The following is a 25,998-nucleotide window of genomic DNA, read 5'->3' as shown; positions in this document are numbered from 1 at the left end:
GAAATCAGTAGTGTTAGTGCGGTGTGTTCTCTGAAATCAGTAGTGTTAGTGCAGTGTGTTCTCTGAAATCAGTAGTGTTAGTGCAGTGTGTTCTCTGAAATCAGTAGTGTAAGTGCAGTGTGTTCTCTGAAATCAGTAGCGTTAGTGCAGTGTGTTCTCTGAAATCAGTAGCATTAGCACTGTGTGTTCTCTGAAATAGTAGTGTTAGTGCGGTGTGTTCTCTGAAATCAGTAGCGTTAGTGCAGTGTGTTCTCTGAAATCAGTAGTGTTAGTGCAGTGAGTTCTCTGAAATCAGTAGTGTTAGTGCAGTGTGTTCTCTGAAATCAGTAGCGTTAGCACTGCGTGTTCTCTGAAAGCAGTAGCGTTCGTGCAGTGTGTTCTCTGAAATCAGTAGCGTTAGCACTGCGTGTTCTCTGAAAGCAGTAGCGTTAGTGCAGTGTGTTCTCTGAAATCAGTAGCGTTAGTGCAGTGTGTTCTCTGAAATCAGTAGTGTTAGTGCAGTGTGTTCTCTGAAATCAGTAGTGTTAGTGCAGTGTGTTCTCTGAAATCAGTAGCGTTAGTGCAGTGTATTCTCTGAAATCAGTAGCATTAGCACTGTGTGTTCTCTGAAATCAGTAGTGTTAGTGCGGTGTGTTCTCTGAAATCAGTAGCGTTAGTGCAGTGTGTTCTCTGAAATCAGTAGCGTTCGCACTGTGTGTTCTCTGAAATCAGGAGCATTAGCACTGTGTTTTCTCTGAAATCAGTAGTGTTAGTGCGGTGTGTTCTCTGAAATCAGTAGCGTTAGTGCAGTGTGTTCTCTGAAATCAGTAGCGTTAGCACTGTGTGTTCTCTGAAATCAGTAGCATTAGCACTGTGTATTCTCTGAAATCAGTAGTGTTAGTGCGGTGTATTCTCTGAAATCAGTAGCGTTAGTGCAGTGTGTTCTCTGAAATCAGTAGCGTTAGCACTGTGTGTTCTCTGAAATCAGTAGCGTTAGTGCAGTGTGTTCTCTGAAATCAGTAGCGTTAGCACTGTGTGTTCTCTGAAATCAGTAGCGTTAGCACTGCGTGTTCTCTGAAAGCAGTAGCGTTAGTGCAGTGTGTTCTCTGAAATCAGTAGCGTTAGCACTGCGTGTTCTCTGAAATCAGTAGCATTAGCACTGTGTTTTCTCTGAAATCAGTAGTGTTAGTGCGGTGTGTTCTCTGAAATCAGTAGTGTTAGTGCAGTGTGTTCTCTGAAATCAGTAGTGTTAGTGCAGTGTGTTCTCTGAAATCAGTAGTGTAAGTGCAGTGTGTTCTCTGAAATCAGTAGCGTTAGTGCAGTGTGTTCTCTGAAATCAGTAGCATTAGCACTGTGTGTTCTCTGAAATCAGTAGTGTTAGTGCGGTGTGTTCTCTGAAATCAGTAGCGTTAGTGCAGTGTGTTCTCTGAAATCAGTAGTGTTAGTGCAGTGTGTTCTCTGAAATCAGTAGTGTTAGTGCAGTGTGTTCTCTGAAATCAGTAGCGTTAGCACTACGTGTTCTCTGAAAGCAGTAGCGTTAGTGCAGTGTGTTCTCTGAAATCAGTAGCGTTAGCACTGCGTGTTCTCTGAAAGCAGTAGCGTTAGTGCAGTGTGTTCTCTGAAATCAGTAGCGTTAGTGCAGTGTGTTCTCTGAAATCAGTAGCGTTAGTGCAGTGTGTTCTCTGAAATCAGTAGTGTTCGTGCAGTGTGTTCTCTGAAATCAGTAGTGTAAGTGCAGTGTGTTCTCTGAAATCAGTAGCGTTAGTGCAGTGTGTTCTCTGAAATCAGTAGTGTTAGTGCGGTGTGTTCTCTGAAATCAGTAGCGTTAGTGCAGTGTGTTCTCTGAAATCAGTAGCATTAGCACTGTGTGTTCTCTGAAATCAGTAGTGTTAGTGCGGTGTGTTCTCTGAAATCAGTAGCGTTAGTGCAGTGTGTTCTCTGAAATCAGTAGCGAAAGCACTGTGTGTTCTCTGAAATCAGTAGCGTTAGTGCAGTGTGTTCTCTGAAATCAGTAGCGTTAGCACTGAGTGTTCTCTGAAATCAGTAGCGTTAGCACTGTGTGTTCTCTGAAATCAGTAGCGTTAGCACTGCATGTTCTCTGAAAGCAGTAGCGTTAGTGCAGTGTGTTCTCTGAAATCAGTAGCGTTAGTGCAGTGTGTTCTCTGAAATCAGTAGCGTTAGTGCAGTGTGTGCTCTGAAATCAGTAGTGTTAGTGCAGTGTGTTGTCTGAAATCAGTAGCGTTAGGACTGCGTGTTCTCTGAAAGCAGTAGCGTTAGTGCGGTGTGTTCTCTGAAATCAGTAGCGTTAGCACTGCGTGTTCTCTGAAAGCAGTAGCGTTAGTGCAGTGTGTTCTCTGAAATCAGTAGCGTTAGCACTGCGTGTTCTCTGAAATCAGTAGCGTTAGCACTGTGTGTTCTCTGAAAGCAGTAGCGTTAGTGCGGTGTGTTCTCTGAAATCAGTAGCGTTAGTGCAGTGTGTTCTCTGAAATCAGTAGTGTTAGTGCAGTGTGTTCTCTGAAATCAGTAGTGTTAGTGCAGTGTGTTCTCTGAAATCAGTAGCGTTAGTGCAGTGTATTCTCTGAAATCAGTAGCATTAGCACTGTGTGTTCTCTGAAATCAGTAGTGTTAGTGCGGTGTGTTCTCTGAAATCAGTAGCGTTAGTGCAGTGTGTTCTCTGAAATCAGTAGCGTTAGCACTGTGTGTTCTCTGAAATCAGTAGCATTAGCACTGTGTTTTCTCTGAAATCAGTAGTGTTAGTGCGGTGTGTTCTCTGAAATCAGTAGCGTTAGTGCAGTGTGTTCTCTGAAATCAGTAGCGTCAGCACTGTGTGTTCTCTGAAATCAGTAGCATTAGCACTGTTTATTCTCTGAAATCAGTAGTGTTAGTGCGGTGTGTTCTCTGAAATCAGTAGCGTTAGTGCAGTGTGTTCTCTGAAATCAGTAGCGTTAGCACTGTGTGTTCTCTGAAATCAGTAGCGTTAGTGCAGTGTGTTCTCTGAAATCAGTAGCGTTAGCACTGTGTGTTCTCTGAAATCAGTAGCGTTAGCACTGCGTGTTCTCTGAAAGCAGTAGCGTTAGTGCAGTGTGTTCTCTGAAATCAGTAGCGTTAGCACTGCGTGTTCTCTGAAATCAGTAGCATTAGCACTGTGTTTTCTCTGAAATCAGTAGTGTTAGTGCGGTGTGTTCTCTGAAATCAGTAGTGTTAGTGCAGTGTGTTCTCTGAAATCAGTAGTGTTAGTGCAGTGTGTTCTCTGAAATCAGTAGTGTAAGTGCAGTGTGTTCTCTGAAATCAGTAGCGTTAGTGCAGTGTGTTCTCTGAAATCAGTAGCATTAGCACTGTGTGTTCTCTGAAATCAGTAGTGTTAGTGCGGTGTGTTCTCTGAAATCAGTAGCGTTAGTGCAGTGTGTTCTCTGAAATCAGTAGTGTTAGTGCAGTGTGTTCTCTGAAATCAGTAGTGTTAGTGCAGTGTGTTCTCTGAAATCAGTAGTGTAAGTGCAGTGTGTTCTCTGAAATCAGTAGCGTTAGTGCAGTGTGTTCTCTGAAATCAGTAGCATTAGCACTGTGTGTTCTCTGAAATCAGTAGTGTTAGTGCGGTGTGTTCTCTGAAATCAGTAGCGTTAGTGCAGTGTGTTCTCTGAAATCAGTAGTGTTAGTGCAGTGTGTTCTCTGAAATCAGTAGTGTTAGTGCAGTGTGTTCTCTGAAATCAGTAGCGTTAGCACTGCGTGTTCTCTGAAAGCAGTAGCGTTAGTGCAGTGTGTTCTCTGAAATCAGTAGCGTTAGCACTGCGTGTTCTCTGAAAGCAGTAGCGTTAGTGCAGTGTGTTCTCTGAAATCAGTAGCGTTAGTGCAGTGTGTTCTCTGAAATCAGTAGTGTTAGTGCAGTGTGTTCTCTGAAATCAGTAGTGTTAGTGCAGTGTGTTCTCTGAAATCAGTAGCGTTAGTGCAGTGTATTCTCTGAAATCAGTAGCATTAGCACTGTGTGTTCTCTGAAATCAGTAGTGTTAGTGCGGTGTGTTCTCTGAAATCAGTAGCGTTAGTGCAGTGTGTTCTCTGAAATCAGTAGCGTTAGCACTGTGTGTTCTCTGAAATCAGTAGCATTAGCACTGTGTTTTCTCTGAAATCAGTAGTGTTAGTGCGGTGTGTTCTCTGAAATCAGTAGCGTTAGTGCAGTGTGTTCTCTGAAATCAGTAGCGTTAGCACTGTGTGTTCTCTGAAATCAGTAGCATTAGCACTGTGTATTCTCTGAAATCAGTAGTGTTAGTGCGGTGTGTTCTCTGAAATCAGTAGCGTTAGTGCAGTGTGTTCTCTGAAATCAGTAGCGTTAGCACTGTGTGTTCTCTGAAATCAGTAGCGTTAGCACTGCGTGTTCTCTGAAAGCAGTAGCGTTAGTGCAGTGTGTTCTCTGAAATCAGTAGCGTTAGCACTGCGTGTTCTCTGAAATCAGTAGCATTAGCACTGTGTTTTCTCTGAAATCAGTAGTGTTAGTGCGGTGTGTTCTCTGAAATCAGTAGTGTTAGTGCAGTGTGTTCTCTGAAATCAGTAGTGTTAGTGCAGTGTGTTCTCTGAAATCAGTAGTGTAAGTGCAGTGTGTTCTCTGAAATCAGTAGCGTTAGTGCAGTGTGTTCTCTGAAATCAGTAGCATTAGCACTGTGTGTTCTCTGAAATCAGTAGTGTTAGTGCGGTGTGTTCTCTGAAATCAGTAGCGTTAGTGCAGTGTGTTCTCTGAAATCAGTAGTGTTAGTGCAGTGTGTTCTCTGAAATCAGTAGTGTTAGTGCAGTGTGTTCTCTGAAATCAGTAGCGTTAGCACTACGTGTTCTCTGAAAGCAGTAGCGTTAGTGCAGTGTGTTCTCTGAAATCAGTAGCGTTAGCACTGCGTGTTCTCTGAAAGCAGTAGCGTTAGTGCAGTGTGTTCTCTGAAATCAGTAGCGTTAGTGCAGTGTGTTCTCTGAAATCAGTAGCGTTAGTGCAGTGTGTTCTCTGAAATCAGTAGTGTTAGTGCAGTGTGTTCTCTGAAATCAGTAGTGTAAGTGCAGTGTGTTCTCTGAAATCAGTAGCGTTAGTGCAGTGTGTTCTCTGAAATCAGTAGTGTTAGTGCGGTGTGTTCTCTGAAATCAGTAGCGTTAGTGCAGTGTGTTCTCTGAAATCAGTAGCATTAGCACTGTGTGTTCTCTGAAATCAGTAGTGTTAGTGCGGTGTGTTCTCTGAAATCAGTAGCGTTAGTGCAGTGTGTTCTCTGAAATCAGTAGCGAAAGCACTGTGTGTTCTCTGAAATCAGTAGCGTTAGTGCAGTGTGTTCTCTGAAATCAGTAGCGTTAGCACTGAGTGTTCTCTGAAATCAGTAGCGTTAGCACTGTGTGTTCTCTGAAATCAGTAGCGTTAGCACTGCATGTTCTCTGAAAGCAGTAGCGTTAGTGCAGTGTGTTCTCTGAAATCAGTAGCGTTAGTGCAGTGTGTTCTCTGAAATCAGTAGCGTTAGTGCAGTGTGTGCTCTGAAATCAGTAGTGTTAGTGCAGTGTGTTGTCTGAAATCAGTAGCGTTAGGACTGCGTGTTCTCTGAAAGCAGTAGCGTTAGTGCGGTGTGTTCTCTGAAATCAGTAGCGTTAGCACTGCGTGTTCTCTGAAAGCAGTAGCGTTAGTGCAGTGTGTTCTCTGAAATCAGTAGCGTTAGCACTGCGTGTTCTCTGAAATCAGTAGCATTAGCACTGTGTTTTCTCTGAAATCAGTAGTGTTAGTGCGGTGTGTTCTCTGAAATCAGTAGTGTTAGTGCAGTGTGTTCTCTGAAATCAGTAGTGTTAGTGCAGTGTGTTCTCTGAAATCAGTAGTGTAAGTGCAGTGTGTTCTCTGAAATCAGTAGCGTTAGTGCAGTGTGTTCTCTGAAATCAGTAGCATTAGCACTGTGTGTTCTCTGAAATCAGTAGTGTTAGTGCGGTGTGTTCTCTGAAATCAGTAGCGTTAGTGCAGTGTGTTCTCTGAAATCAGTAGTGTTAGTGCAGTGTGTTCTCTGAAATCAGTAGTGTTAGTGCAGTGTGTTCTCTGAAATCAGTAGCGTTAGCACTACGTGTTCTCTGAAAGCAGTAGCGTTAGTGCAGTGTGTTCTCTGAAATCAGTAGCGTTAGCACTGCGTGTTCTCTGAAAGCAGTAGCGTTAGTGCAGTGTGTTCTCTGAAATCAGTAGCGTTAGTGCAGTGTGTTCTCTGAAATCAGTAGCGTTAGTGCAGTGTGTTCTCTGAAATCAGTAGTGTTAGTGCAGTGTGTTCTCTGAAATCAGTAGTGTAAGTGCAGTGTGTTCTCTGAAATCAGTAGCGTTAGTGCAGTGTGTTCTCTGAAATCAGTAGTGTTAGTGCGGTGTGTTCTCTGAAATCAGTAGCGTTAGTGCAGTGTGTTCTCTGAAATCAGTAGCATTAGCACTGTGTGTTCTCTGAAATCAGTAGTGTTAGTGCGGTGTGTTCTCTGAAATCAGTAGCGTTAGTGCAGTGTGTTCTCTGAAATCAGTAGCGAAAGCACTGTGTGTTCTCTGAAATCAGTAGCGTTAGTGCAGTGTGTTCTCTGAAATCAGTAGCGTTAGCACTGAGTGTTCTCTGAAATCAGTAGCGTTAGCACTGTGTGTTCTCTGAAATCAGTAGCGTTAGCACTGCATGTTCTCTGAAAGCAGTAGCGTTAGTGCAGTGTGTTCTCTGAAATCAGTAGCGTTAGTGCAGTGTGTTCTCTGAAATCAGTAGCGTTAGTGCAGTGTGTGCTCTGAAATCAGTAGTGTTAGTGCAGTGTGTTGTCTGAAATCAGTAGCGTTAGGACTGCGTGTTCTCTGAAAGCAGTAGCGTTAGTGCGGTGTGTTCTCTGAAATCAGTAGCGTTAGCACTGCGTGTTCTCTGAAAGCAGTAGCGTTAGTGCAGTGTGTTCTCTGAAATCAGTAGCGTTAGCACTGCGTGTTCTCTGAAATCAGTAGCGTTAGCACTGTGTGTTCTCTGAAAGCAGTAGCGTTAGTGCAGTGTGTTCTCTGAAATCAGTAGCGTTATTGCAGTGTGTTCTCTGAAATTAGTAGTGTTAGTGCAGTATGTTCTCTGAACTCAGTAGTGTAAGTGCAGTGTGTTCTCTGAAATCAGTAGCGTTAGTGCAGTGTGTTCTCTGAAATCAGTAGCATTAGCACTGTGTGTTCTCTGAAATCAGTAGTGTTAGTGCGGTGTGTTCTCTGAAATCAGTAGCGTTAGTGCAGTGTGTTCTCTGAAATCAGTAGTGTTAGTGCAGTGTGTTCTCTGAAATCAGTAGCGTTAGCTCTGCGTGTTCTCTGAAAGCAGTAGCGTTAGTGCAGTGTGTTCTCTGAAATCAGTAGCGTTAGCACTGCGTGTTCTCTGAAAGCAGTAGCGTTAGTGCAGTGTGTTCTCTGAAATCAGTAGCGTTAGTGCAGTGTGTTCTCTGAAATCAGTAGTGTTAGTGCAGTGTGTTCTCTGAAATCAGTAGTGTTAGTGCAGTGTGTTCTCTGAAATCAGTAGCGTTAGTGCAGTGTATTCTCTGAAATCAGTAGCATTAGCACTGTGTGTTCTCTGAAATCAGTAGCGTTAGTGCGGTGTGTTCTCTGAAATCAGTAGTGTTAGTGCAGTGTGTTCTCTGAAATCAGTAGCGTTAGCTCTGCGTGTTCTCTGAAAGCAGTAGCGTTAGTGCAGTGTGTTCTCTGAAATCAGTAGCGTTAGCACTGCGTGTTCTCTGAAAGCAGTAGCGTTAGTGCAGTGTGTTCTCTGAAATCAGTAGCGTTAGTGCAGTGTGTTCTCTGAAATCAGTAGTGTTAGTGCAGTGTGTTCTCTGAAATCAGTAGCATTAGCACTGTGTTTTCTCTGAAATCAGTAGTGTTAGTGCGGTGTGTTCTCTGAAATCAGTAGCGTTAGTGCAGTGTGTTCTCTGAAATCAGTAGCGTTAGCACTGTGTGTTCTCTGAAATCAGTAGCATTAGCACTGTGTATTCTCTGAAATCAGTAGTGTTAGTGCGGTGTGTTCTCTGAAATCAGTAGCGTTAGTGCAGTGTGTTCTCTGAAATCAGTAGCGTTAGCACTGTGTGTTCTCTGAAATCAGTAGCGTTAGTGCAGTGTGTTCTCTGAAATCAGTAGCGTTAGCACTGTGTGTTCTCTGAAATCAGTAGCGTTAGCACTGCGTGTTCTCTGAAAGCAGTAGCGTTAGTGCAGTGTGTTCTCTGAAATCAGTAGCGTTAGCACTGCGTGTTCTCTGAAATCAGTAGCGTTAGCACTGCGTGTTCTCTGAAAGCAGTCGCGTTAGTGCAGTGTGTTCTCTGAAATCAGTAGTGTTAGTGCAGTGTGTTCTCTGAAATCAGTAGTGTTAGTGCAGTGTGTTCTCTGAAATCAGTAGCGTTAGTGCAGTGTGTTCTCTGAAATCAGTAGCGTTAGTGTAGTGTGTTCTCTGAAATCAGTAGCGTTAGTGCAGTGTGTTCTCTGAAATCAATAGCATTAGCACTGTGTGTTCTCTGAAATCAGTGTTAGCTATCGAGTGCCATTGGCACTCGATGAAAATGCTGTCAGAAACTTACGTGGGGCGCTAAATAGGTGGAGAACTGGTGCGAGAAATTAATTTGTTCAGCTATATCATTGCCCTACAAGATAATAACTAGAGCAGCACCACAAAACTCATGAGTGCTTAAGCCAGATGTGTATTTTTATATGGATGTGTCTAATTCTTTGTCAAATCACAAACACCAGAGGTCACCTTGCACACATCAAGGATCACTCTGCGCCAATGCTCTTAGCCAAAAGGCCGAGAGCCACTGCACCGTTCCTGGAAGTACTGCAATACCAGGTTCGTGCCATGGAGGTGGATGGGTCAGGCCCCCCACACACCTCATGGAGGTGGATGGGTCAATCCACCCCACCCACCTCCTATTTCCAAAAAGCATAGGAGAACCACCTTCCTGATCCAGGGAGAACCACTTTGGGGTCATGGTTACTCCCCTGTCAGGTCAGTTACGCATGATCTTAGCCAAAATACTAACTGTATTGCAGCTGTTTCTCTGATTGGCTCTCTATTACCTATTACTGATTAGTCCCCTTGGAGGATAAGTCACACCCTGAAGTTTCTCTGGAATGTGTGAATGGAACCTCCCAGCCTAACTCTGCTTTAGAAGTCAGAAAGGACACATTCCTTCCCCAGCCAAAGTGCCTTACCCCAGCACAAGTCACCTTACCCTCGTCTCTCTCCTCCCCCTCCAGTTTCTCTCTCCCCCCATCCAGTCTCTCTCTCTCTCCACCCTCCAGTCTCTCTCACACCCAGTCTCTCTCTCTCTCTCTCTCTCCCCCCCTCCAGTCTCTCTCTCCCCCCCCTCCAGTCTCTCTCTCTCTCCCCTCCCAGTCTCTCTCTCCCCCCCCAGTCTCTCTCTCTCTCCCCCCTCCAGTATCTCTCTCTCCCCTCCAGTCTGTCTCCCACCACCCCCTGTCTCTCTCACACCCAAGCTCTCTCTCTCTCTCCCCCCCTCCATTCTCTCTCCCACCACCCCCTGTCTCTCTCCCCCCCAAGCTCTCTCTCTCTCCCACCCTCCAGTCTCTCTCTCTCTCCCCCCCTCCTCCAGTCTCTCTGTCTCTTCCCCCTTCCAGTCTCTCTCTCCCCCCCCCACTCCAGTCTCTTTCGATCTCTCCCCCCCTCCAGTCTCTCTCCCATCACCCACTCCCCTCCCCATCTTTCTCACACCCAAGCTCTCTCTCCCCCCGCTCCAGTCTCTCCCCCTCCCCCCCCTCGAGTTTCTCTTCCCCCCCCCTCCAATCTCTCTTTCTCTTCCACTCCCCTCTCGGCCGCCCGCCGCTACTCTTGTCCGCCCACGGGCCCTCTTGGGGCCAGATGGATCGGAGGCTCGCCGCTGCCCGGGCCTCTGAGCTGCAGTGGAGGCAACGTGGTCAACGGATCGGAGAATGGATCGGCGTTGCGGGTGGGCGCATGCACAGAAAAGAGTTTGTGTAAATTGCGCTGGCGCGGGGGGGGGGGGGGGGGGGGGGTGCCTATTTGTTCTAACTCACTTCTGTGCATGCGCAGAAGGGAGACTTAGTACAAATAGTTACTCCGTTTTTATACCAGAAGAAAATAGCTGCTGCAGGTGAACCTCAGCAGTTTTATAACAATCCATTTTTATCAGTGGTTAAGCTTCAGATACCACTTCTCCTGCATGTGAAACTCTTGATCTTTATTTCTTGTACACAGAATCGCAGAGCTAGTTAAGAATGTCATGAGGATCTAGGGTGGCTGGAGCACGCGTCTGTCTGTACAAAAAATGTGACGTGTTGGGAACCCAGTTCAATTTTTCCAAATCTTCTATGTTTGACCAACCATCATTGTGGAAGCACCATCACTACGATAACCTCGGCGGTTCCAGAAGGCCCATCCCCACCACCACCTTGCCAGGGCAGTGGGCAATAAATGTGGCCTTACCACATCCCAATAACACATTTAGAAAAAGCTTGCCAGGACATCTGTCCTCATTGCAGTTTTCTCTGGTTGTCTGGTTGCATCCTTTTGCTATGCCAAACATAATGTGTATTAAATCTCCACCGATGATTTTCTCACATCAAGCACTTTGACTGAGTCCTTGGCCAAAGTCAGAAACGTCTCCTCTAAAATGGATCATAATTCAACATTAATTGGCAGTCTCATGGAGGCTACAAGGATGTCTGCTGTAAGAAGTGGATTAATTCACATCGGCGAGATTGTGGGGTTAAGGTGCATTGTTGGAGTAGTGTGAAGGAAGCTTTACCCAGCATCTCATCTGTGTTATACTTGACCTCCAGACTGATGGTGAAATTGAATTGAAATGTGAAACATTTTTTCATTTCCTTGTATTAACATCCCATGTCTCGATAGGAATAAATTCTTTCAAAATATTTACATTTTCTGTGGTGTGGATTTTAATTGTAAATAACTTTACAATATCAAAGTAGTTAGACTCTCTTTACACACACATAGACTTTCGGCATATATCCGCCCAGTTACCGGCCATTTAACCGCTAAGATTGAGTTTACCGTCCATATTTGATTATAAATGAAAACTAACGCCCAATTATCACCCATTTATCGTCGGCGTACCTTTCGGCATTCAATTAATGCCGGGAATTAGCTGAACCGCACACCCATATTTTTTTCATAAAATCTGGTGTCATTTCTCATGCAGCGCCCAGAAGACTGTTTATAATGGAAACAACACCCAAATATTGCCCAGATTATCGCCAAGCACTACTTTCGGTATCTCGCTCTTATACCGCCCAAATGATCGCGCGCCCAAAAAAAACGCTCAATGAAAGCTGCACTCACCTGACATTAACCTAGTGGTATGGACGCCATTTTGTAAATCGGAGGACCTTTAATAAAAGGCTGCTTCAAGTTGATGGGAGCATTGAAGTAATTTGTGAGTGCTTTTAAGGTCGTTTTAAAATCTTGACAACCATCTAATCATATTGTGGTGAATTTTGAGTTTATATTGCATTTGTAGAGGAGAATTTAATAATTTTGAAGACATAATTGGGCATTTATAGTAACGGGGCCTGTAATTTCTCAGCCAATATTGATGACTACTCACATGCTGCAGAATAGAGATGGGAGAAGGTTTATTGCCCAATCAAAGAGGTGGGAGACTGCTGAGGAGGAGACCTTACACTCAAGGCATTTACAGGGATAAGTGATCATCCCTGGACTTATCCGATAAATGTGGATTAGGAGGCTGTGCTTCCGAAAGGAGGTCATCAGTGAGATATGCCAACGAATTAAGGGAGATCTGCAGCCTACCAGCACCATCAGGACTGCACTGCCCGTTGGGGTAAGGTGACTGCAGCACTTTCCTTCGATGCATCGGACTCCTTTCAGGCCTCAGCTGGCGACATTTGCTGCATCTATCAACACGTCACACACTGCTGCATTCGACAGGTGACTGAAGCCCTTTATGCTTGCAGGATGGACTTTATAAGCTTCCCTATGGCCAGGGAGGCACAGAGTGAGAGGGCTTTGGGTTTCTCGAGAATAGCAAACTTCCCCAAGGTGCAGGCAGCAATCGACTGTACCCACATCGCCATACGAGCAACCTTTCAGTATGCAGAGCTGTTTCGGAACCGAAAAGGATTCCACTCCCTGAATGTGCAACTCGTTGTCTTCCACAAGCAAATAATCATGGCAGTAAATGCAAAATATCCAGGGAGCATCCATAATGCACACATCTTGCGTGAAAGCACTGTCTCTGACCTGTTTAAGAGTCAGCCACAAGGTCATGGTTGGATGCTGGGGGATAAAGGATATGGCCTTGCCAGCTGGCTCATGACTCCTCTGCGTAAGCCCCAGATGGAAGCCGAAAGTCATATAACCACATGCAATATTGTCAAAAAGACAATTGGAGTGCTTAAGCAGCGTTTCAGATGCCTGGACCACTCAGGAGGTGAATTAAAATACCACCCTGAGCAGGTTGCTGAGTTCATTGTGGTGTGCTGCAAGTTGCATAACTTAGCTATCAGGAGGGGATAGGAATTGCCAGATGGGACTGCTTAGGAGAGAGGGGAGGCGGAAGAGAAGGAGGAGGAGCTGGACGAGGACCTCAGGGAGGACAATCAGGCTGGCATTGAAGCCATCCCCCACCCTACCCTAGACCACAGGAAAAGGCCTGTGGTAGTTACGCAGCTGCAAGACTGTTACATCAGCAGCTCATAAATGAACGCTTTGCGTGAAGTTATGTTAGTGATAGTTACAGTTGCATTATGTTACGTTTCATCCTTGCCTGGCCTGGTCTTGCCATTATTTGCAAACCTTATATTGATGTTTAACCTTTCTGTTATTAGCAGACACTGCACAACAATGTTAAGTTAAATACAAATATTTAATAATTATAGATGTTTTAATTTTTTTTTAAACAAAGATATACATGAATATAAACACCCATTCCCCCCATCCCAAACAGTCAAATGTTTTAATAGTAACCACATTTAATAATAACAACTAATTTTAAATAATAATTAAAATATAACCCAACACTCACCCACCCACCCCCAACAGTCAACAAATTTATAATAACAATAATAGCAACAACTCTAACAGTGAACATTACAAAAACAAGAACAAGAATAATGTCTACCCCCTCCCCTACCTGCGGCCACGCTTTCCTTTGCCTCTACTCTCGTGGTCTGAACTTCCCCCTTTCCCACTTAGACTCCCCCTTCTACCCACATTCACACCAAGCCGTCTTGCAGCAGGGCACCTCGAGCGCTGCTGCTGTGGTTGGGTGGGCGAAGGGGGGGTGGGGGGAGGAGGAAGCAACTGCTCCCTCCTGACTCACATCTGTCGACATGGGTCATACAGCACCTTGGGGTGCAGTGCCGTATCCCGAGACCACCGCCTGCCACATGGCATCGATGGAATCGGCCATTCTCCACATTGCCGCAACCATCTGCGCCATGTCCGAGAGACACGCAGTCAGTGCGGCAATGTGACCGGTCAATCCACCCATTGCCTGGAGGAACTCTCAACCAATGTCGACGCTCGTCCTTGACAGTGCAACCATGTCCAGGTTGATATATGCCTGTCATTGAGCAATCCTACCTCACCGAACCAACCTCCGTGGGGTCGGCATAGGCATTGGACCACTCGGGGTGTCCTGCTGCAAGGGGCTTGGCCCTGCTGCTTCCTCTGTTGATGAAGATGTGGCCGCAGGAATATTAGAACAACTAGCCTGAGGCTCATTATCCTCCTCCTCACTGGTCTCCTCCGTTGTCAGGACGATCTGAAAGAAAAGTGGTGATGCTCTAGGGACCTGGGTCTCCATGTTTCTGGTTTGAGTCTGGGGAGCTTGGGGAGCCTGGGGAGCCTGGGGAGCTCGGGGAGTCTGGGGAACTCGGGGAGCCTGGGAAGCTCGGGGAGTCTGGGGAGCTCGGGGAGTCTGGGGAACTCGGGGAGTCTGGGGAGTCTGGGGAGCTCGGGGAGCCTTGGGAACTCGGGGAGTCCGGGGAGTCTGGGGAGCTTGGGGAGTCTGAGGAGCCTGGGGAGCCTAGGGAGCTCTGGGAGTCTGGGGAACTCGGGGAGTCTGGGGAGCTTGGGGAGTCTGGGGAGCCTGGGGAGCTCGGGGAGCCTGGGGAGTCTGGGCAGCTCGGGGAGCCTGGGGAGTCTGGGGAGCCTGGGGAGCTCGGGGAGTCTGGGGAACTCGGGGAGTCTGGGGAGCTCGGGGAATCTGGGGAGCTCGGGGAGCCTGGGGAGTCTGGGGAGCCTGGGGAGTCTGGGGAGCCTGGGGAGCTCAGGGAGTCTGGGGAACCTGGGGAGCCTGGGGAGCTCGGGGAGCCTGGGGAGCTCGGGGAGCCTGGGGAGTCCGGGGAGCCTGGGGAGTCTGGGGAGCCTGGGGAGCTCGGAGAGCCTGGGGAGCCTGGGGAGTCTGGGGAGCTCGGGGAGTCTGGGGAGCTTGGTGAGTCTGGGGAGCTCGGGGAGCCTGGGGAGCCTGGGGAGCTCGGGGAGCCTGTGGAGCCCGGGGAGCCCGGGGAGCTCGGGGAGCCCGGGGAGCCTGGGGAGCTCGGGGAGCTCGGGGAGCCTGGGGAGTCTGGGGAGCCTGGGGATCTTGGGTTGTCTGGGGAACCCGGGGAGTCTGGGGAACCCGGGGAGCCCGGGGAGCTCAGGGAGCCCGGGGAGTCCAGGGAGTCTGGGGAGCTCAGGGAGCCCGGGGAGTCCAGGGAGCGTGGAAAGCTCGGGCAGCCTGGGGAGCTCGGGGAGCCCGGGGAGCCTGGGAAGTCTGGGGAGCTTGGGGAGCCCGGGAAGCCCGGGGAGGCAGGGGAGCCTGGGGAAGCTGGGGAGCCTGGGGAGCCTGGGGAGCTTGGGAAGCCTGGGGAGTCTGGCTCGGGGAGCCTGGGGAGTCTGGGGAGCTCGGGGAGCCCGGGGAGCTCGGGGAGTCTGGGGAGCCTGGGGAACACGGGGAGTCTGGGGAGCTCGGGGAGTTTGGGGTGTCTGGGAGCCTGGGGAGTCTGGGGAGTCTGGGGAGCTCGGGGAGTCTGGGGAGCCTGGGGAGTCTGGGTAGGCTGGGGAGCTTGGGGAGCCTGGGGAGTCTGGGGACCGGGGAGCTCGGGGAGTCTGGGGAGTCTGGGGAGCCTGGGGAGCTTGGGCAGTCTGGGGAGTCTGGGGAGCTCGGGGTACCTGGGGAGCCTGGGGAGCCTGGGGAGCTCGGGGAGTCTGGGGAACCCGGGGAGTCTGGAGAGCTCAGGGAGTCTGGGGAGCCTGGGGTGTCTGGGGAGCTCGGGGAGTCTGGGGAGTCTGGGGAGCCTGGGGAGTCTGAGGAGCTCGGGGAGCCCGGGGAGCCTGGGGAGCTCGGCGAGTCTGGGGAGCCTGGGGAGTCTGGGGAGCTCGGGGAGCCCGGGGAGCTCGGGTAGTCTGGGGAGTCTGGGGAGCCTGGGGAACACGGGGAGTCTGGGGAGCTCGGGGAGTTTGGGGTGTCTGGGGAGCCTGGGGAGTCTGGGGAGCTCGGGGAGTCTGGGGAGCCTGGGGAGTCTGGGGAGCTCGGGGAGCCTGGGGTGTCTGGGGAGTCTGGGAAGCCCGGGGAGCCTGGGGAGCCTGGGGAGCTCGGGGACCTCGGGGATTATGGGGAGTCTGGGGAGCCTGGGGAACCTGGGGAGTCTGGGGAGCCTGGGGAGCCTGGGGAGCTTGGGGAGGTGGGGAGCCTGGGGAGTCTGGGGACCGGGGAGTTTGGGGAGCCTGGGGAGCTTGGGGAGTCTGGGGAGCCTGGGGAGCTCGGGGAGTCTGGAGAGTCTGGAGAGTCTGGAGAGTCTGAGGAGTCTGGGGAGCCTGGGGAGCCTGGGGAGTCTGGGGAATCTGTGGAGCCTGGGGAGCTCGGGGAGCCCGGAGAGCCTGGGGAGCTCGGGGAGTCTGGGGAGCCTGGGGAGCCTGGGGAGTCTGGGGAACCCGGGGAGCCTGGGGAGCTCGGGGTGTCTGGGGAGCCTGGTGAGCTCGGGGAGCCTGGGGAGCCTGGGGAGTCTGGGGAGCTCAGGGAGCCCGGGGAGCTCGGGGAGTCTGGGGAGTCTGTGGAGCCTGGGGAACACGGGGAGTTTGGGGTGTCTGGGGAGCCTGGGGAGTCTGGGGAGCCTGGGGAGTCTGGGGAGCTCGGGGAGCCTGGGGAGCTTGGTGAGTCTGGGGAGTCCGGGGAGCCTGGGGAGTCTGGGGAGCCTGGGGAGCTCGGAGAGCCTGCGGAGTCTGGGGAGCCTGGGGAGTCTGGGGAGCTCGGGGAGTCTGGGGAGCTTGGTGAGCTCGGGGAGCCTGGGGAGCCTGGGGAGCTCGGGGAGCCTGGGGAGCCTGGGGAGCCCGGGGAGCCCGGGGAGCTCGGGGAGCTCGGGGAGCCCGGGGAGCCTGGGGAGCTCCGGGAGCCTGGGGAGCTCGGGGAGCTCGGGGAGCCTGGGGAGTCTGGGGAGCCTGGGGATCTTGGGTTGTCTGGGGAACCCTGGGAGTCTGGGGAACCCGGGGAGCCCGGGGAGCTCAGGGAGCCCGGGGAGTCCAGGGAGTCTGGGGAGCTCAGGGAGCCCGGGGGAGTCCAGGGAGCGTGGAAAGCTCGGGCAGCCTGGGGAGCTCGGGGAGCCCGGGGAGCCTGGGGAGTCTGGGGACCGGGGAGTCTGGGGAGCTTGGGGAGTCTGGGGAGTCTGGGGAGCCTGGGGAGCTCGGGGAGTCTGGAGAGCCTGGGGAGCCTGGAGAGCCTGGGGAGCCTGGGGAGTCTGGGGAATCTGTGGAGCCTGGGGAGCACGGGGAGTCTGGGGAGTCTGGGGAACCCGGGGAGTCTGGGGAGCTCGGGGAGCCCGGGGAGCTCGGAGAGCCCGGGGAGCCTGGGGAGCTCGGGGAGCCTGGGGAGCTCAGGGAATCTGGGGAGCCTGGGGAGTCTGGGGAGCTCGGGGAGCCCGGGAAGCCCGGGGAGGCAGGGGAGCCTGGGGAGGCTGGGGAGCCTGGGGAGCCTGGGGAGCTCGGGGAGCCTGGGGAGCTCGGGGAGCCTGGGGAGTCTGGGGAGCTCGGGGAGCCCGGGGAGCTCGGGGAGTCTGGGGAGCCTGGGGAACACGGGGAGTCTGGGGAGCTCGGGGAGTGTGGGGTGTCTGGGGAGCCTGGGGAGTCTGGGGAGCTCGGGGAGCCTGGGGAGTCTGGGGAGTCTGGGAAGCCCGGGGAGCCTGGGGAGTCTGGGGAGTCTGGGGAGCTCGGGGAGTCTGGGGAGCCTGGGGAGGCTGGGGAGCTTGGGGAGCTTGGGGAGCCTGGGGAGTCTGGGGACCGGGCAGCTCGGGGAGTCTGGGGAGTCTGGGGAGCCTGGGGAGCTTGGGGAGTCTGGGGAGTCTGGGGAGCTCGGGATACCTGGGGAGTCTGGGGAGCCTGGGGAGCCTGGGGAGCTCGGGGAGTCTGGGGAGTCTGGGGAGCCTGGGGTGCTCGGGGTGCCTGGGGTGTCTGGGGAGTCTGTGGAGCCTGGGGAGCACGGGGAGTCTGGGGAGTCTGGGGAACCCGGGGAGTCTGGAGAGCTCGGGGAGCCCGGGGAGCCCGGGGAGCCTGGGGAGCTCGGGGAGCCCGGGGAGCCTGGGGAGCTCAGGGAGTCTGGGGAGCCTGGGGTGTCTGGGGAGCTCGGGGAGTCTGGGGAGTCTGGGGAGCCTGGGGAGTCTGAGGAACTCGGGGAGCCCGGGGAGCCTGGGGAGCTCGGGGAGTCTGGGGAGCCTGGGGAGTCTGGGGAACCGGGGGAGCCTGCGGAGCCCGGGGAGCTCGGGGAGTCTGGGGAGTCTGGGGAGCCTGGGGAACACGGGGAGCTCGGGGAGCTCGGGGAGCCCGGGGAGCCTGGGGAGCTCCGGGAGCCTGGGGAGCTCGGGGAGCTCGGGGAGCCTGGGGAGTCTGGGGAGCCTGGGGATCTTGGGTTGTCTGGGGAACCCTGGGAGTCTGGGGAACCCGGGGAGCCCGGGGAGCTCAGGGAGCCCGGGGAATCCAGGGAGTCTGGGGAGCTCAGGGAGCCCGGGGGAGTCCAGGGAGCGTGGAAAGCTCGGGCAGCCTGGGGAGCTCGGGGAGCCCGGGGAGCCTGTGGAGTCTGGGGACCGGGGACTCTGGAGAGCCTGGGGAGCTTGGGGAGTCTGGGGAGTCTGGGGAGTCTGGGGAGTCTGGGGAGCCTGGGGAGCCTGGGGAGTCTGGGGAATCTGTGGAGCCTGGGGAGCACGGGGAGTCTGGGGAGTCTGGGGAGCCCGGGGAGTCTGGGGAGCTCGGGGAGCCCGGGGAGCTCGGAGAGCCCGGGGAGCCTGGGGAGCTCGGGGAGCCTGGGGAGCTCAGGGAGTCTGGGGAGCCTGGGGTGTCTGGGGAGCTCGGGGAGTCTGGGGAGCCTGGGGAGTCTGAGGAGCTCGGGGAGCCCGGGGAGCCTGGGGAGCTCGGGGAGTCTGGGGAGCCTGGGGTGTCTGGGGAGTCTGGGGAACCCGGGGAGCCTGGGGAGCTCGGGGTGTCTGGGGAGCCTGGTGAGCTCGGGGAGTCTGGGGAGCCTGGGGAGTCTGGGGAGCTCAGAGAGCCCGGGGAGTCTGTGGAGTCTGGGGAGCCTGGGGAACACGGGGAGTTTAGGGTGTCTGGGGAGCCTGGGGTGTCTGGGGAGCCTGGGAAGTCTGGGGAGCCTGGGGAGTCTGGGGAGCTCGGGGAGCCTGGGGAGCTTGGTGAGCCTGGGGCGTCCGGAGAGCCTGGGGAGTCTGGGGAGCCAAGTGAGCCCGGGGAGCTCGGGGAGCTCGGGGAACCTGGGGAGCCTGGGGAGCTCGGGGAGCCTGGGGAGCTCGGGGAGCCTGGGGAGTCTGGGGAGTCTGGGGAGCCTGGGGATCTTGGGTTGTCTGGGGAACCCGGGGAGTCTGGGGAACCCGGGGAGCCCGGGGAGCTGAGGGCGCCCGGGGAGTCCAGGGAGTCTGGGGAGCTCAGGGAGCCTGGGGGAGTCCAGGGAGCGTGGAAAGCTCGGGCAGCCTGGGGAGCTCGGGGAGCCCGGGGAGCCTGGGGAGTCTGGGGAGCTCGGGGAGCCCGGGAAGCCCGGGGAGGCAGGGGAGCCTGGGGAGGCTGGGGAGCCTGGGGAGCCTGGGGAGCTCGGGGAGCCTGGGGAGTCTGGGGAGCTCGGGGAGCCCGGGGAGCACGGGGAGTCTGGGGAGCCTGGGGAGCCTGGGGAACACGGGGAGTTTGGGGTGTCTGGGGAGCCTGGGGAGTCTGGGGAGCCTGTGGAGTCTGGGGAGCCTGGGGAGTCTGGGGTGCTCGGGGAGCCTGGGGAGCTTGGTGAGTCTGGGGAGTCCGGGGAGCCTGGGGAGTCTGGGGAGCCTGGGGAGCTCGGAGAGCCTGGGGAGTCTGGGGAGCCTGGGGAGCTCGGCGAGTCTGGGGAGCCTGGGGAGTCTGGGGAGCTCGGGGAGCCCGGGGAGCTCGGGTAGTCTGGGGAGTCTGGGGAGCCTGGGGAACACGGGGAGTCTGGGGAGCTCGGGGAGTTTGGGGTGTCTGGGGAGCCTGGGGAGTTTGGGGAGCTCGGGGAGTCTGGGGAGCCTGGGGAGTCTGGGGAGCTCGGGGAGCCTGGGGTGTCTGGGGAGTCTGGGAAGCCCGGGGAGCCTGGGGAGCCTGGGGAGCTCGGGGACCTCGGGGATTATGGGGAGTCTGGGGAGCCTGGGGAGACTGGGGAGACTGGGGAGCCTGGGGAGCTTGGGGAGGTGGGGAGCCTGGGGAGTCTGGGGACCGGGGAGTTTGGGGAGCCTGGGGAGCTTGGGGAGTCTGGGGAGCCTGGGGAGCTCGGGGAGTCTGGAGAGTCTGGAGAGTCTGAGGAGTCTGGGGAGCCTGGGGAGCCTGGGGAGTCTGGGGAATCTGTGGAGCCTGGGGAGCTCGGGGAGCCCGGAGAGCCTGGGGAGCTCGGGGAGTCTGGGGAGCCTGGGGAGCCTGGGGAGTCTGAGGAACCCGGGGAGCCTGGGGAGCTCGGGGTGTCTGGGGAGCCTGGTGAGCTCGGGGAGCCTGGGGAGTCTGGGGAGCTCAGGGAGCCCGGGGAGCTCGGGGAGTCTGGGGAGTCTGGGGAGCCTGGGGAACACGGGGAGTTTGGGGTGTCTGGGGAGTCTGGGGAGCCTGGGGAGTCTGGGGAGCTCGGGGAGCCTGGGGAGCTTGGTGAGTCTGGGGAGTCCGGGGAGCCTGGGGAGTGTGGGGAGCCTGGGGAGCTCGGAGAGCCTGGGGAGTCTGGGGAGCTCGGGGAGCCTGGGGAGCCTGGGGAGCCCGGGGAGTTTGGGGTGTCTGGGGAGTCTGGGGAGCTCGGGGAGTCTGGGGAGCTTGGTGAGCTCGGGGAGTCTGGGGAGCCTGGGGAGCTCGGGGAGCCTGGGGAGCCTGGGGAGCCCGGGGAGCCCGGGGAGCTCGGGGAGCTCGGGGAGCCCGGGGAGCCTGGGGAGCTCCGGGAGCCTGGGGAGCTCGGGGAGCTCGGGGAGCCTGGGGAGTCTGGGGAGCCTGGGGATCTTGGGTTGTCTGGGGAACCCTGGGAGTCTGGGGAACCCGGGGAGCCCGGGGAGCTCAGGGAGCCCGGGGAGTCCAGGGAGTCTGGGGAGCTCAGGGAGCCCGGGGGAGTCCAGGGAGCGTGGAAAGCTCGGGCAGCCTGGGGAGCTCGGGGAGCCCGGGGAGCCTGGGGAGTCTGGGGACCGGGGAGTCTGGGGAGCTTGGGGAGTCTGGGGAGTCTGGGGAGCCTGTGGAGCTCGGGGAGTCTGCAGAGCCTGGGGAGCCTGGGGAGCCTGGGGAGCCTGGGGAGTCTGGGGAATCTGTGGAGCCTGGGGAGCACGGGGAGTCTGGGGAGTCTGGGGAACCCGGGGAGTCTGGGGAGCTCGGGGAGCCCGGGGAGCTCGGAGAGCCCGGGGAGCCTGGGGAGCTCGGGGAGCCTGGGGAGCTCAGGGAGTCTGGGGAGCCTGGGGAGTCTGGGGAGCTCGGGGAGCCCGGGAAGCCTGGGGAGGCAGGGGAGCCTGGGGAGGCTGGGGCGCTTGGGGAGCCTGGGGAGCTCGGGGAGCCTGGGGAGCTCGGGGAGCCTGGGGAGTCTGGGGAGCTCGGGGAGCCTGGGGAGCTCGGGGAGTCTGGGGAGCCTGGGGAACACGGGGAGTCTGGGGAGCTCGGGGAGTGTGGGGTGTCTGGGGAGCCTGGGGAGTCTGGGGAGCTCGGGGAGCCTGGGGAGTCTGGGAAGTCTGGGAAGCCCGGGGAGCCTGGGGAGTCTGGGGAGTCTGGGGAGCTCGGGGAGTCTGGGGAGCCTGGGGAGGCTGGGGAGCTTGGGGAGCTTGGGGAGCCTGGGGAGTCTGGGGACCGGGCAGCTCGGGGAGTCTGGGGAGTCTGGGGAGCCTGGGGAGCTTGGGGAGTCTGGGGAGTCTGGGGAGCTCGGGGTACCTGGGGAGTCTGGGGAGCCTGGGGAGGCTGGGGAGCTTGGGGAGCTTGGGGAGCCTGGGGAGTCTGGGGACCGGGCAGCTCGGGGAGTCTGGGGAGTCTGGGGAGCCTGGGGAGCTTGGGGAGTCTGGGGAGTCTGGGGAGCTCGGGGTACCTGGGGAGTCTGGGGAGCCTGGGGAGCCTGGGGAGCTCGGGGAGTCTGGGGAGTCTGGGGAGCCTGGGGTGCTCGGGGTGCCTGGGGTGTCTGGGGAGTCTGTGGAGCCTGGGGAGCACGGGGAGTCTGGGGAGTCTGGGGAACCCGGGGAGTCTGGAGAGCTCAGGGAGCCCGGGGAGCCCGGGGAGCCTGGGGAGCTCGGGGAGCCCGGGGAGCCTGGGGAGCTCAGGGAGTCTGGGGAGCCTGGGGTGTCTGGGGAGCTCGGGGAGTCTGGGGAGTCTGGGGAGCCTGGGGAGTCTGAGGAACTCGGGGAGCCCGGGGAGCCTGGGGAGCTCGGGGAGTCTGGGGAGCCTGGGGAGTCTGGGGAACCGGGGGAGCCTGCGGAGCCCGGGGAGCTCGGGGAGTCTGGGGAGTCTGGGGAGCCTGGGGAACACGGGGAGCTCGGGGAGCTCGGGGAGCCCGGGGAGCCTGGGGAGCTCCGGGAGCCTGGGGAGCTCGGGGAGCTCGGGGAGCCTGGGGAGTCTGGGGAGCCTGGGGATCTTGGGTTGTCTGGGGAACCCTGGGAGTCTGGGGAACCCGGGGAGCCCGGGGAGCTCAGGGAGCCCGGGGAATCCAGGGAGTCTGGGGAGTCTGGGGAGCTCGGGGAGCCCGGGGAGCTCGGAGAGCCCGGGGAGCCTGGGGAGCTCGGGGAGCCTGGGGAGCTCAGGGATTCTGGGGAGCCTGGGGTGTCTGGGGAGCTCGGGGAGTCTGGGGAGCCTGGGGAGTCTGGGGAACCGGGGGAGCCTGCGGAGCCCGGGGAGCCCGGGGGAGTCCAGGGAGCGTGGAAAGCTCGGGCAGCCTGGGGACCTAGGGGAGCCCGGGGAGCCTGGGGAGTCTGGGGACCAGGGAGTCTGGAGAGCCTGGGGAGCTTGGGGAGTCTGGGGAGTCTGGGGAGTCTGGGGAGTCTGGGGAGCCTGGGGAGCCTGGGGAGTCTGGGGAATCTGTGGAGCCTGGGGAGCACGGGGAGTCTGGGGAGTCTGGGGAGCCCGGGGAGTCTGGGGAGCTCGGGGAGCCCGGGGAGCTCGGAGAGCCCGGGGAGCCTGGGGAGCTCGGGGAGCCTGGGGAGCTCAGGGAGTCTGGGGAGCCTGGGGTGTCTGGGGAGCTCGGGGAGTCTGGGGAGCCTGGGGAGTCTGAGGAGCTCGGGGAGCCCGGGGAGCCTGGGGAGCTCGGGGAGTCTGGGGAGCCTGGGGAGTCTGGGGAGTCTGGGGAACCCGGGGAGCCTGGGGAGCTCGGGGTGTCTGGGGAGCCTGGTGAGCTCGGGGAGTCTGGGGAGCCTGGGGAGTCTGGGGAGCTCAGAGAGCCCGGGGAGTCTGTGGAGTCTGGGGAGCCTGGGGAACACGGGGAGTTTGGGGTGTCTGGGGAGCCTGGGGAGTCTGGGGAGCCTGGGAAGTCTGGGGAGCCTGGGGAGTCTGGGGAGCTCGGGGAGCCTGGGGAGCTTGGTGAGTCTGGGGCGTCCGGAGAGCCTGGGGAGTCTGGGGAGCCAAGTGAGCCCGGGGAGCTCGGGGAACCTGGGGAGCCTGGGGAGCTCGGGGAGCCTGGGGAGCTCGGGGAGCCTGGGGAGTCTGGGGAGTCTGGGGAGCCTGGGGATCTTGGGTTGTCTGGGGAACCCGGGGAGTCTGGGGCACCCGGGGAGCCCGGGGAGCTGAGGGCGCCCGGGGAGTCCAGGGAGTCTGGGGAGCTCAGGGAGCCCGGGGGAGTCCAGGGAGCGTGGAAAGCTCGGGCAGCCTGGGGAGCTCGGGGAGCCCGGGGAGCCTGGGGAGTCTGGGGAGCTCGGGGAGCCCGGGAAGCCCGGGGAGGCAGGGGAGCCTGGGGAGGCTGGGGAGCCTGGGGAGCCTGGGGAGCTCGGGGAGCCTGGGGAGTCTGGGGAGCTCGGGGAGCCCGGGGAGCACGGGGAGTCTGGGGAGCCTGGGGAACACGGGGAGTCTGGGGAGCTCGGGGAGTTTGGGGTGTCTGGGGAGCCTGGGGTGTCTGGGGAGCTCGGGGAGCCTGGGGAGTCTGGGGAGTCTGGGAAGCCCGGGGAGCCAGGGGAGTCTGGGGAGTCTGGGGAGCTCGGGGAGCTCGGGGAGTCTGGGGAGCCTGGGGAGGCTGGGGAGCTTGGGGAGCTCGGGGAGCCTGGGGAATCTGGGGACCGGGGAGCTCGGGGAGTCTGGGGAGTCTGGGGAGCCTGGGGAGCTTGGGGAGTCTGGGGAGTCTGGGGAGCTCGGGGTACCTGGGGAGTCTGGGGAGCCTGTGGAGTCTGGCGAGCTCGGGGAGCCTGGGGAGTCTGGGGAGTCTGTGGAGCCTGGGGAGCACGGGGAGTCTGGGGAGTCTGGGGAACTGGGGGAGTCTGGAGAGCTCGGGGAGCCCGGGGAACCCGGGGAGCCTGGGGAGCCTGGGGAGCCCGGGGAGCTCGGGAGCTCGGGGAGCCCGGGGAGCCTGGGGAGCTCAGGGAGTCCTGGGGAGCTCGGGGAGCTCGGGGAGCCTGGGGAGTCTGGGGAGCCTGGGGATTTTGGGTTGTCTGGGGAACCCGGGGAGTCTGGGGAACCCGGGGAGCCCGGGGAGCTCAGGGAGCTCGGGGAGTCCAGGGAGTCTGGGGAGCTCAGGGAGCCCGGGGGAGACCAGGGAGCATGGAAAGCTCGGGCAGCCTGGGGAGCTCGGGGAGCCCGGGGAGCCTGGGGAGTCTGGGGAGCTCGGGGAGCCCGGGAAGCCCGGGGAGGCAGGGGAGACTGGGGAGGCTGGGGAGCCTGGGGAGCCTGGGGAGCTCGGGGAGCCTGGGGAGCTCGGGGAGCCTGGGGAGTCTGGGGAGCTCGGGGAGCCCCGGGAGCTCGGGGAGTCTGGGGAGCCTGGGGAACACGGGGAGTCTGGGGAGCTCGGGGAGTGTGGGGTGTCTGGGGAGTCTGGGGAGCTCGGGGAGCCAGGGGAGTCTGGGGAGCCTGGGGAGGCTGGGGAGCTTGGGGAGCTTGGGGACCCTGGGGAGTCTGGGGACCGGGCAGCTCGGGGAGTCTGGGGAGTCTGGGGAGCCTTTGGGAGCTTGGGGAGTCTGGGGAGTCTGGGGAGCTCGGGGTACCTGGGGAGTCTGGGGAGCCTGGGGAGCCTGGGGAGCTCGGGGAGTCTGGGGAGTCTGGGGAGCCTGGGGTGCTCGGGGTGCCTGGGGTGTCTGGGGAGTCTGTGGAGCCTGGGGAGCACGGGGAGTCTGGGGAGTCTGGGGAACCCGGGGAGTCTGGAGAGCTCGGGGAGCCCGGGGAGCCCGGGGAGCCTGGGGAGCTCGGGGAGCCCGGGGAGCCTGGGGAGCTCAGGGAGTCTGGGGAGCCTGGGGTGTCTGGGGAGCTCGGGGAGTCTGGGGAGTCTGGGGAGCCTGGGGAGTCTGAGGAACTCGGGGAGCCCGGGGAGCCTGGGGAGCTCGGGGAGTCTGGGGAGCCTCGGGAGTCTGGGGAACCCGGGGAGCCTGCGGAGCCCGGGGAGCTCGGGGAGTCTGGGGAGTCTGGGGAGCCTGGGGAACACGGGGAGTCTGGGGAGCTCGGGGAGTTTGGGGTGTCTGGGGAGCCTGGGGAGTCTGGGGAGCTCGGGGAGCTCGGGGAGCCTGGGGAGTCTGGGGAGCCTGGGGAGCTCGGGGACCTCGGGGAGTATGGGGAGTCTGGGGAGCCTGGGGAGCCTGGGGAGTCTGGGGAGCCTGGGGAGCTTGGGGAGCTCGGGGAGCCTGGGGAGTCTGGGGAGCCTGGGGAGCTTGGGGAGTCTGGGGAGTCTGGGGAGCCTGGGGAGCTCGGGGAGTCTGGAGAGTCTGGGGAGTCTGGGGAGTCTGGGGAGCCTGGGGAGCCTGGGGTGTCTGGGGAGTCTGGGGAGCTCGGGGTGTTTGGGGAGTTCGTGGAGTCTGGGGAGCTCGGACAGCTTGGGGAGCCTGGGGAGCCTGGGGAGTCTGGGGAGCTCAGGGAGTCTGGGGAGTCTGGGGAGCTCGGGGAGCCTGGGGAGCTCGGGGAACCTGGGGAGTCTGGGGAGCCTGGGGAGCTCGGGGAGTCTGGGGAGTCTGGGGAGTCTGGGGAGCCTGGGGTGTCTGGGGAGTCTGTGGAGCCTGGGGAGCACGGGGAGTCTGGGGAGTCTCGGGAACCCGGGGAGTCTGGGGAGCTCGGGGAGCCCGGGGAGCTCGGAGAGCCCGGGGAGCCTGGGGAGCTCGGGGAGCCTGGGGAGCTCAGGGAATCTGGGGAGCCTGGGGTGCTTGGGGAGTCTGGGGAGTCTGGGGAGCCTGGGGAGTCTGAGGAGCTCGGGGAGCCCGGGAAGCCTGGGGAGCCTGGGGAGTCTGGGGAGCCTGGGGAGCCTGGGGAGCCTGGGGAGTCTGGGGAACCCGGGGAGCCTGGGGAGCTCGGGGTGTCTGGGGTGCCTGGGGAGCTCGGGGAGTCTGGGGAGCCTGGGGAGTCTGGGGAGCTCAGGGAGCCCGGGGAGCTCGGGTAGTCTGGGGAGTCTGGGGATCACGGGGTGTTTGGGGTGTCTGGGGTGCCTGGGGAGTCTGGGGAGCCTGGGGAGTCTGGGGAGCTC

The 25,998-nt window shown here is 58.1% G+C and overlaps 2 protein-coding genes across 2 annotated transcripts in view; both read left to right on the top strand.

Moving 5' to 3' along the window:
• The window catches only part of LOC139266148 (collagen alpha-1(III) chain-like), a 118,381-nt gene extending 96,078 nt beyond the window's left edge, over window positions 1–22,303 (top strand). Inside the window, 14 exon segments of the mRNA XM_070883993.1 lie at window positions 14,256–14,560; window positions 14,648–14,826; window positions 16,143–16,431; window positions 16,469–16,555; window positions 16,557–16,925; window positions 17,593–17,742; window positions 17,852–17,990; window positions 18,325–18,375; window positions 18,896–19,029; window positions 19,184–19,196; window positions 20,009–20,278; window positions 21,462–21,685; window positions 21,939–22,117; window positions 22,200–22,303. Coding sequence (XP_070740094.1) covers window positions 14,256–14,560; window positions 14,648–14,826; window positions 16,143–16,431; window positions 16,469–16,555; window positions 16,557–16,925; window positions 17,593–17,742; window positions 17,852–17,990; window positions 18,325–18,375; window positions 18,896–19,029; window positions 19,184–19,196; window positions 20,009–20,278; window positions 21,462–21,685; window positions 21,939–22,117; window positions 22,200–22,303 — 2,493 coding nt within the window.
• Window positions 22,304–22,645: 342 nt separating this feature from the next.
• Window positions 22,646–25,914, top strand: LOC139266147 (collagen alpha chain-like; the record flags this gene model as incomplete). Its single annotated transcript, XM_070883992.1, has 3 exons — window positions 22,646–23,113; window positions 23,217–23,288; window positions 25,393–25,914. Coding segments are annotated over 3 exons (1,062 nt in total), but the record flags the coding sequence as incomplete, so codon positions are not given.
• Between the last annotated feature and the right edge of the window lie 84 nt (window positions 25,915–25,998).

Source organism: Pristiophorus japonicus, chromosome 6 (genome assembly GCF_044704955.1).
Source record: "Pristiophorus japonicus isolate sPriJap1 chromosome 6, sPriJap1.hap1, whole genome shotgun sequence".
Classification (NCBI taxonomy): Eukaryota; Metazoa; Chordata; class Chondrichthyes; family Pristiophoridae; genus Pristiophorus; species Pristiophorus japonicus.
Note: the sequence above shows the minus strand (reverse complement) of the source record. Positions and strands in the feature narration are given on the sequence as shown.